At 55.3% G+C, this 9,760-nt stretch overlaps 1 protein-coding gene across 1 annotated transcript; it reads right to left on the minus strand.

The window, feature by feature from the left end:
* Positions 1–2,331: 2,331 nt before the first annotated feature.
* NLE1 (notchless homolog 1) lies at positions 2,332–9,633 on the minus strand. The gene is made up of 12 exons (XM_009948280.2): positions 9,493–9,633; positions 9,172–9,389; positions 8,990–9,069; positions 8,653–8,729; positions 7,190–7,287; positions 5,540–5,732; positions 4,944–5,079; positions 4,514–4,560; positions 4,176–4,378; positions 3,068–3,227; positions 2,910–2,980; positions 2,332–2,436 (listed from the first exon to the last, which is right to left on the minus strand). Exons 1-12 carry the CDS (start codon positions 9,631–9,633, stop codon positions 2,424–2,426), a joined length of 1,437 nt encoding a protein of 478 aa, XP_009946582.2. The 3' UTR covers positions 2,332–2,423.
* Between the last annotated feature and the right edge of the window lie 127 nt (positions 9,634–9,760).

Here is a 9,760-nt window from a genome sequence, read left to right on the forward strand (position 1 = left end):
CACTTCGCAAGCACAAAGGCTGGTACTGTATGAATGGTAAGAACAGTAGCAGCTGCTTAGGCAGAAAAACACAATTTGGTGCAAACCCATCACATAGTGTGGTTCAAAATCTACCCGGTATCAGGTCCGCGAAAGACTAAGGCCGACATGGCTTATTTTGGTGTAAACTTAGTTGCAAGGCCCTCTCTTTCTTCAAGAGGTCCCACTTTGCTTTGGAAAACCTTTCTGCTCTGGCATGAGGAAGGTGGGTTTTAATCAGGCTTGTTCGGTGCCCAGTATCACGGCAGCAGTGGGAAGGGGTGGCAGGAGCTCGCTGAGGCCAGCAGCACGGGCAAAGGGCACAGCAATTGCTTTGGTTTGGAAACCAGTGGGCAAGGAAGACGTGTTTAGGCACACGTACACACACGTGGCCAAGCCAGTCCCCACAGGCAGGATCATTTCCCCCAGCTCTGATATATCCCCACTTCTAACACAAAACACACGGTGGATTAACAGGGCACAGCGACCCCGTGCAGCACCTTGGGAGAGGAAGCAGAGAACGATGCTTCTATCCTCGGAAAAAGCCATGTACTACCAGGTGCTGCAAAAGCTGCTGCTTTCAGCAAGTCAAACCTGGGGACACAGAGCTGACCTCCCCAGGGTGGATTGTTTCCTTTAGCACAGGCAGCCCAAAAAACTTGCGAAACGGGCAGGCTTCTCAGCTATTACCAGAGATCAGTCAACTGCACGTGTGCTCCTCTCCTTGCCAAGGGCACGTCAGTCCGGGGAGACAGAATTATCAGCTACAATTCTAAATCACCCTGTCCCACAACATTTACCTTAGTGAATTACGAAAGGTTTTGTTTATGCAGATGGACGCAACACGGCCTTCACCGTCAGTTAGAGGAAGCACGTTAGAAAGAGCAGGTACAGGATATTGAGTTCTTCCCAAAAGATCCCATGAAGACAGAGCCTGCTGACTTGGCTGGCAGAAAGAGGTACTAGCAACAGGAACCACAATTTGTGTTCTCAGGCATATTAAAGATTTAACCCTTCATTCCAGTCTTTTGCTCACCTGAACGCTTGCAGACAAGCAAATGGCCATTACTGCACCGTCCCCTCTTAATTCTCCAAAGCAATCCTGCCAGCAGGAATAAAGTCCTAAAATGCAGCTGGGAAGCATCCAAGACTCAAATTCCTGTTCTGAGTTGTAGTAATCACTGAGCAGCAACTGCAGTACGAGGGCTACGGAGAATGTTTTGGCTTTCATGCTAACTCGGTGCAACTAAATCTGACAACACAACTTCTACTCCTTGATAATCACATCTTGATTTTCACTGTTTCATAAACACCCTGGAAATAAACACTAAATCCAGGTCTATTCGCCTCATCATTGTTGGAAGCCTGAACGGACTTCTAAAAAGGCTCATAAGCAAGCTTACCAATATGTAACTGACAGCGTGAATCCCTCACCCACTGGGCAAGCAAATGCACTTGAGAAATTCCAGAAGCAGCCAACTCTGTGCAATGGAAGTTTTGCCATTTACTGTGACAGTCCCAACCCTGTTGTCAGCACGTATCCAGGGCAAGGCACAAACACCACCCCAAACGCCTGCTCCATTCTTCCCCTTCCCCACCCCTTCCTTCCTTCCCCCCGAGCCAGCAGCGGATGGGAAACAGGCGCCCCCTCTCCTGTTCAGAGGCACAAGTGCCTCATTTCCCCATTTCCAAGAGCCATTGAGACCTGAAAACTCAGCACACTTGTAGCAGTCATTTGAACTCCATGCCTGTTGCACCCTGAACGGATGAGTGAATGAGTTATCCATTGTGGATGAGGAGGATCACCAACAGATAATGCTCAGCACAGCCCACAGGGAAACGGGCTGAGTGTGAAGGCAAAACCTTACTGGAATATCGAGAAGCCCCAAGACCTTATTCTCAGCAGATCTTTGTCCCAGGCACGCAGCCGAGCACAATTCCGCAATGTAATGATGTGCTGAATTTTCCCCTTCCTCTCTCCCTCTCTGAAGGTCACACAAAGACAACTCCTCCTGTTCCCACTAAAAGCCTCTTCTCTGCAAGATTCTTCACACAGCAAGAAGGGGCATGAGCCGTCCCCACCCTTCGCTTGCCCCTTTCAAGGCAGCAGGCTACTGTAAGGCTGAAATTTCAATAAAAAGCCAGTTGAGATGGAGGCAGATAAGATATCCCTCCTGTAATGTAAAGAGGAAATCATCCTGCAAAGCACAGCTCTTAATAAGAACCAGAATTAAAATTTCCTTAAACAAATATAAGGAAAGAGTCCATGAGGGAGAGCAGCCACTAGGAACAGGGAGTCGTGCTCGGGTCAGCCTCCATCGTCCATCCCCCTGCAGATCCCCCAGGCAGACTGCGCTGAGGGCAGGTCAGCTTAGGACGGGACCGGTGGCTTCGTGTCACTGCTCCTATCGACGCCATCTGCAAACAGAAAGAGCTGCTGTGTCCCTGTGGTCCAGCACCAGCGCTGCCACACGGCCCAGCAGGTACCGTACCAGAGCAGCACAGCGGGGGCCTGGGGACCAGGTTCCTTTGTCAGACATGGTCAAACGGCAACTAGCTCATGGGAATTTGTCTGTCTGCATAACCAGGAGGTGGAGGAAGGTGAGAAAGGAAGGGTCTGACTGACTGGTGCAACTGTTCCTTCCCTTCTCCAGGAGCCAAAACATGAGTCAGGTTTCACCACTGACTGCTCAGTTGGAGGGACTCTGCTTTCTAGTCATCCCTAGGGACAGCAGCAGTTCCTGACCTAAGGGAGGTCAGGTCTCCGGGCTGGAATTTGGCCCAGCACTGTGCTCTCTGTAAGGAGAGATCATGCCCTAACTGTCTAGGTCTCCGCAAGGACACACTGACTAGCTGCAACACCCTCTATGGACAGAGAACAGGTTACTTACATCCGCAAACACTTATCCTTCCCTCCGCTCGCTACCCTCTGTCCATCTGGGCTCCAATCTGTTGCATACACCTAGTAGTAGGGAAAGGCACAGTTATCTCTGCTGTGAGGACTCATTCCTGCCTCCCTCAAGCACCTCAGCTCAACCAGACACCGCACCTCATCTGCATGGCCAGGAAGATCGATGGCCAGTTTCTTCATCTTGGCATCCCAGACCTTCAGCGTGCTGTCACTGCTCCCGCTCACCAGCAAGCGGCTGTCGGCTGACCAGGCGATCTGATACACAGCCGAGACGTGCCCTCTCAGCGACGTCAGGTACCTGGTGCAGAAGAGGCACGAAGAAGCTGTTAGAAGAGCAGGCAGCTGGGCTTCTTCCAAACCTGCCCTTGCCCAGCCTTCCTGTTTCTTCTCCGCCTGTGAGCAAGCAAGCAAGCACTGTCACGGGATGCCCAGCACACCCACACACACAAAGCAGTCAGTGGCTATAGAGTCCACAGGTGGTTCAGCCTGTCTGAAAACCGTCCCAGATGGGCTCAGAGTCTTCTAGAGTACAGGTCTTCATCTCAACTCCTCTGCCAAGAAACCCTTATCCAGCAGGCAACGCTACAGCCTTACTGTACAGATGTGTCCTTCCTCTCTCTGGCTGAGCAGCCTGGATTTAGCAGGACTGTTAAAATTACTGACACGAAACCCAAGCTCATCAGTATAAAAGCTGATCTATAGGGAAGCACTGCTGCCCCAGAGAGCACACCAATACTCTAGCTGAAGGTTAAAAGCTGGACCTCAGGAGCACCAAACAACAGCAGCACCACTTGGAACTACAAGAATTTGCATCATCCAGAACAAGCTGTTCTCTGGCACAGGAACTGTTCAAACTGGGTCAGTCTACAGTGTGCAACGCACACGTCTTCAGGGGATCAGCCGAGTGGAACGTCCCATCCCACTGCAGCTGCGCCAGCCCCGGAGAACCGACCCTGCGGCGGGCAGCGTGTGCCGCACGGGTGCCAGGCAGCGCTGCGGCTGGGTGACCGTGGGGTTGCACACACCCGGCCAAGCACAGACCCTGTAACACAGAGCCGGACAAGGGACTTCCCAAGGACAGAGCGACAGAAGCAGCAGAATCACTTTGCATGAGCTCAGGCTACAGAGACGCTGAACACACCAGGGAGTTGCTGGCAACAACTCTGTGGCCCATTTCTGTGTAACCTGTGCATTACACACAGACCCCATACGAGCACCACCTCTGTAAGGGAACAAACCAACTCACTTTCCTGTCCTACCATCCCAGAGCTTTATGGACTTGTCAAAGGAAGCACTAGCTATTATCCGGGTGTCTGGCGAGAAGAGGACTTGGTTAATCAATGCCTGGTGGCCTGTCATTCTCTCCAGTGGCTTCTTGTCTTCTGCTGGTCTCCAAAGAAACAGCGTGAAATCATCTGACCCCGAGACAAGCCTTTCTGGTTCCTGACCCTGAGAAAGGGATGAAAGAGCCCAAGTCTTGTACAAGCCAGGTGTGGAGAGCTCAGAAGCACAGCCATCTGCGCACATTCACTGCTTCCACCAGTGACAGTGTTAGAAATGACAGCAGGGACAAGTGGGACTTACCCTGACTTGGTCATACCTCTGCTGTGCCTTGTCCTTCAGTTCTGCCACTGAAAGAGGGAAAGGGAGAGGGGAAGAAGAGATTTGCAATCCTTAGGTGAAAAGAAACTTTACAACCCTGTGATGCCAATTCCAATGCTGGCTCTGCACGCCAAGCAGATGCATTTGTGACTGCCCGCTCACTTTCTCTTTGCCAAGGGGCGATATTGGGAGCAAAAGCCCTCAAAAACAGAGGCCTTCCCATTCTCCAGACTGCTTGACCCTGTGCACGGGCAAGGAAGATCACGGCTGCCAGCATGAGTGACACCGGCACAGGACCTGCTCCCAGCTCTCCAGATTGCTTTGGCTCGTGCAGCATTAAGAAGAGACACCAGGTCTCCTCGCTATCCTCCCCACCGTCTCCCACAGCCTACAACACGGGTGCTGCACTTACAGGAGCCGCTGACATCCTGCGGGTTGATGGTGGCTTCAGCAGGTTCAAAGGCACCCGTGCGGAGAACATAGTCAGTGCTAAGGGCCATGGTGTTCACCCAGTGAGCGTGGCCCTGCAAGGTGCGGCACAGGACCCCCTGGAAACAAAACCAGCTGCTTAGAGAGGGATGGGCAGGACAGAGTCAGACCGCACAGGACCCACCAGACCCACAGGGCTCTGAGGACCAACCCTAAACTTGCCAAACCCTCTTGCCCAAGCTGCCAGCAGGACGGTAGCCAGGCTTAGCAGAGAAGAATCGACACTGTTGAGCTTCAGGAACCATAGGGCCTTGCAAGGAACCCACCAGCACAGGTCGCTCCAGGGATGTCTCCAGCTTTTAGCCCCATTTCACGCTTTTAGGGATGAAAGCATTGCGCAACAGCTACCCCTTCCAAATGGTGTCAAGCAACAGGCTCTGATGGGTCAAGAGGATATAGCGCCTGCTCTGCACCTCCATTTTCCAGGGCACAAGCTGTGCCAGGAAGGGCAGAGAAAGCTACAGCACAGCGTGTCCAGCCCCCTTCACCAGCAGCCCCAGAGCTGCCCGCCTCACTTACGTCCTGGCTCCTCCAGACTTTGATGGTCCTGTCCTGGGAGGACGAGTACAGCAAGCCATCGCCCCCCCACTTCACACACGTCACCGACTGCGTGTGGCTTGTGAGGATTTTGTCACACCGGCCCATCAGCGTGTCCCAGATGCGGATGCTGCCATCCTTGGAGGCACTCGCCAGGTAGCGGCACTCTGGGTTTCTGGGCAAAAAGAACATCAAATCCGTTTGCACAGTGCACGCAGCTCCTCCACCGAGCACTTCCTCCATCAGCCCCAGAGGATTCAAGGGCCCAGAAGTCAATAAAAGACAACTTCCCCTTTTGGCTTAAGATGAGAAACAGGCCAGGCAAGAGCAGAGCACTGACCTACAGAGAACAAGATCCCACAAGGCAGAGGAAAGGCAGACAAATGCTTCCCTCCAAACCCGACTCCTGGGCTCCACGCTGGAGGCATCAATCCAGGGTAAACCTGGCACCTTAACTCTTGGCAATGACCTTGTTTTCACAGGAGGCAGCTTCAACCCGCTGGCTAACGAGGGGACCACAAACTGGCACCTTCCCCGGGCAGAGAGGCTGGGGAGAGCCCTGGGCTGGGGGATCGCTGCCTTACGCAGGCAGCACAGCCCGGCAGCAATGGGAACGTGTCGAATCCTCCCCTGCCCACGCCATGCCTTGCCTCCGGCAGGAAAGGTGCCAGCCTGCAGACAGAGTGCAGGGCTGAGGGCGGCACTGTCCACCCATGGGGCTCAAGGGGGGGGTGAATCTGCTGGCGACAACCCAGCAAGGACAGGGGAGCCACAGACCTCTGTCCTTTGCACAACATCTTTACCACTCAACGCGGTTTTAACGTCAAAGAAAGTGGCCCCTGGCACCAGGAGCAGTGAGGAAGAGCACGGCCCCTCCTGCCGCGCAGGAATGGAGCGGGGAGCGCAGCTGGCTGGAGATAGGGAAGCAGAGCCCTGGCAGGGTCGTGTCCCTCCTCTCCATTTCCTCATCCTCCTTTATAATCAGTTTTTGCTAATCCAGTTTTTTGTTTGCAAATAGCTGGAATTTCCTACTGGCAAATTCAATTTGCAGGGCTCTGCTCTGAAGGGGCTCTTTTTCTTTTTATTTATTTATTTCTGTAACATCTTGGATTATTGACCCCCTCCACCCATCTCTCCCAGACAAAGCTTTCACTGATCGAAGTCCTAAGGGGACTGCAGTTTATCAGCCCCCATGATAAATACAGAGGATGACAGAGGCGAGCAGGATGCAGGAGCAGAAAGGGAGTGCTCAGCAGAGCCTGAGCTCGGGCACCAGGCGGGCAGGCTTTCCTGCTCCCAGCTCAGCACCCTGGGGAGGGACCATATCAAATGTTTGTCCAGCACCGTGAAAACATTGTTTTCCACAGGCAGGTATGGCTTTTATATAGGGAAAAAGAGCCACAGCCTGGCTGTGACTTCCCCAGCAACTTCACGGGGACTGTGAGCAGCAGCTGGGACACCTGGCTCTGAGCTAGATGCATTTTTCCCAGCCCACCTTGGAGGCCGCTCTCCTGCTCGCACCCCCTCTGCACACCATAACGGGAAAAAGGCAAACAGGAGCGGTGCCCTTCAGGTCAGGCTGCTCTTTTCTGCACAAGCAAAGGGGACCGGCTGGGCTGGCCCTTCACTTACATGTGGAGCGGTTCCCAGCACAGACACGTGATCCACTTGGAGTGGCCGGTGAGCACCCGGCCGATCTGATTGCCGGTGGCTGGGTCCCAGAGAAATATCTGTCCAAGAGAGGAAGCAAAAGGGTCGCGTCAGGCCACACACATCACATGAATCCCACGGACGTTCGGGCTCCATTTAGAAAGCACAGGTGCCCTTGGTGTCGCATTGACGTGGGCAGAAGCAGGGAGCAGAAAGGGAGGGGGCAGGAGGGCTGGATGCCTTTCCAGATCCCTGCAGCAATCAGCCAACGTCTCAAAGAACGAGACCCCATCGCCCTCCCCTCTGCCTGAAAACGCTACCGCTACAAAAATATCTGCCGCAACTCAAAACTGATACAGGCCCCCAAAAAGCCTGCCTGAGCCTTTGAACACCCTGTGCCAGAGAGTTAGTGAATGTTTGCAGAGCGCAACGGAAAGCCAGAGCCCGCTAAATGCTACTTATTATCGGATACTGTGGGTGGGACACATGCTGGTTTTCTCTTGTTTTTTCTCTCTCTACATAAATGTTCATCCAAAGAGCCAAGGCATTAGTCATCTCCTACTTACAAACCTGGGAGAAACAAGGAAACAGAGGACAAGCAGCTCCCTGGGTTAGACTAAAGCCTGAATGCCATCAAACCAAGGCAGAGCTACCCTGGCCCGGCCCGTTTCCTTGGGGCTGGTATCACAGCACCCAACAGTGCAGCCGCTCCAAAACCAAGCGTGGGACAGCAGCTCTCGGCAGCTCCGTTGGCCGCTCTTGTTGCTCCCAGACCGTTCCAAGGTCAGAGTGAGCAACTGCCCCTCTGCAGCTCAGCAAGTTGCTGACTCACTTTTAATTGCCCACCAGCGCTCCCGCTTCCCCAGGCACTTCTGCGTGCACTTCAAGCGCACACGTTTTGCTCCACAGCTGAGGCAGGGCCCCCTCTGCATTCCTGTAAGAGGGAATTTGGCTGTGTCTGAGCAGGAGCACTGTGAAACACGCTGCAACTGCACGGCTGGGTCATGCGAACAGCAGCCCTGGCTTGGCTGGGTGACAGCCTTTTTTGCTCCAGACACCTCCCTCACGATGGAGCTGTCTGCCAAGGACCACGTCCAAAGCCTGGACTCTCTCCTGCACTGAGGGAAAAGCGTCTGCCACAAGACAGCAGGGCTCAGCGGCAAGAGGGGTAACAAAAGCGACAAAGCCGGAGCCCTGCCCGGCACAGAGTTCAGAGACGCTACTCACAACTACCGCAACGCATCCACATGCAACGTTCCTCTGGGGAAGAGAAATCCTGCTCAAAACAACTGGATACACCCCCCGCCTCAGAAAAAAACAAGTCTTTGCCCCTCATCGCCCATAGCCCCTTTACCGGGTTTCATTTCAGTTCAGAACAGAGCTCAGAGGGGCTCCACGCTCCCACAGACCCCCCCCAGCCCCACGCCAAGGGAGCCAACGCGTACCTGGCTGTTCTTGCAGCCCGAGGCCAGCTTCTTGCCGTCGGGCGACCAGGCGATGCTGAGCACCCAGTGCCGGTGACCTGGCAGAGAGAGCACGGGCAGGCATGAGTGGAGAGCTGTGACTGTCCCCCCAGCATACAGCCACGCCGAGGCAAGACTGAGGTGGGGGGAGCCCGCTGTATTCCTCCTGGCCAGAGTACGTTGGTCAAAGAGAGCTACTCCCTCCCTGAGCCACGGTCCCAGCCCACACGGCTCAGGCAGCACCCAGGGTCTGCTCTCAGGGGCCCCTGAGAGAGGGGGAGGTTCAGGCGCAGCCCTCCTGGGACACCTCTGCACCCACCTTTGGCCGTGAACTGTGGTGTCTCCGTGCTGAGGTCCCAGAAGCGGACGGTGGTGTCTCCAGAGCCACTTGCCAGGTACCTGGGAGAGAAGGAAGAGCCCGGCTCAGCGCAGTGTCCCCGGTGAGGGGCACAGCAGCCACCATCTTACCCCAAGCCCCCCACCCGCACCAGACTCTCGTACTTTCCCGTGGGGCTGAAGGCCACAGAGATGACGGCCTCGGTGTGCCCCTCCAGGGAGCTGGTGCAGCGGGTCACTGCCCGCACCCTGAACACCGCCTGCGGCTGGTAGATGATGTCCAGGACCTTCTCCGTCTCCACGCTCTGCCCTGCCAGGGTCTTCTCCAGTGACTCCACGATCTCGGCATCATGGACGAAAAAGGCCAGAGGCACTGGCTCATCCTGGGGGAGAAAGGGAAGGAGGTAGCGAGGGGTGGCACCGGGTTGGGCTCGTGGGGGGGGTGGGGTGGGGGTGATGGAGGAGCTCGGAGGGGGGGTGTCTCACCTTCTGCAGGAGGGCGTTGCAGACCAGCTGCAGCTTGTCCGGGGTGATGGTGATCGGGACGTCGAAGGGGGAACCCAGGGACTCCCCCGCCTCGTCCCGAAACTGGATCAGGAGCCGCTGCACGTCCTCGTCCGGCGACATGCTCTGGGGGACAGCGGGCTCAGGGGCGGGGATCCCACCGGGGAGGAGGGACAGCCCCACAGCCCCCACCCGGGCAACCACACCCGCCTGGGGGAGACGGAACCGCTACGGGGGAACCCGGCGCGGA

Source organism: Leptosomus discolor, chromosome 18 (assembly GCF_034619465.1).
Source record: "Leptosomus discolor isolate bLepDis1 chromosome 18, bLepDis1.hap2, whole genome shotgun sequence".
Lineage (NCBI taxonomy): Eukaryota > Metazoa > Chordata > Aves > Leptosomiformes > Leptosomidae > Leptosomus > Leptosomus discolor.

Excerpts from the sequence above, each read along its gene's own strand:
- NLE1 (XM_009948280.2), bottom strand. The coding sequence starts at position 9,633 with ATGTCGCCGGACGAGGACGTGCAGCGGCTCCTGATCCAGTTTCGGGAC. Across the intron at positions 4,561-4,943 it reads GCAGGATGTCAGCGGCTCCT|TGGCAGAACTGAAGGACAAG; the intron begins GTAAGTGCAGCA and ends TCCCTCTTTCAG. Across the intron at positions 3,228-4,175 it reads TGGGATGGTAGGACAGGAAA|GTACCTGACGTCGCTGAGAG; the intron begins GTGAGTTGGTTT and ends CTTCTGCACCAG.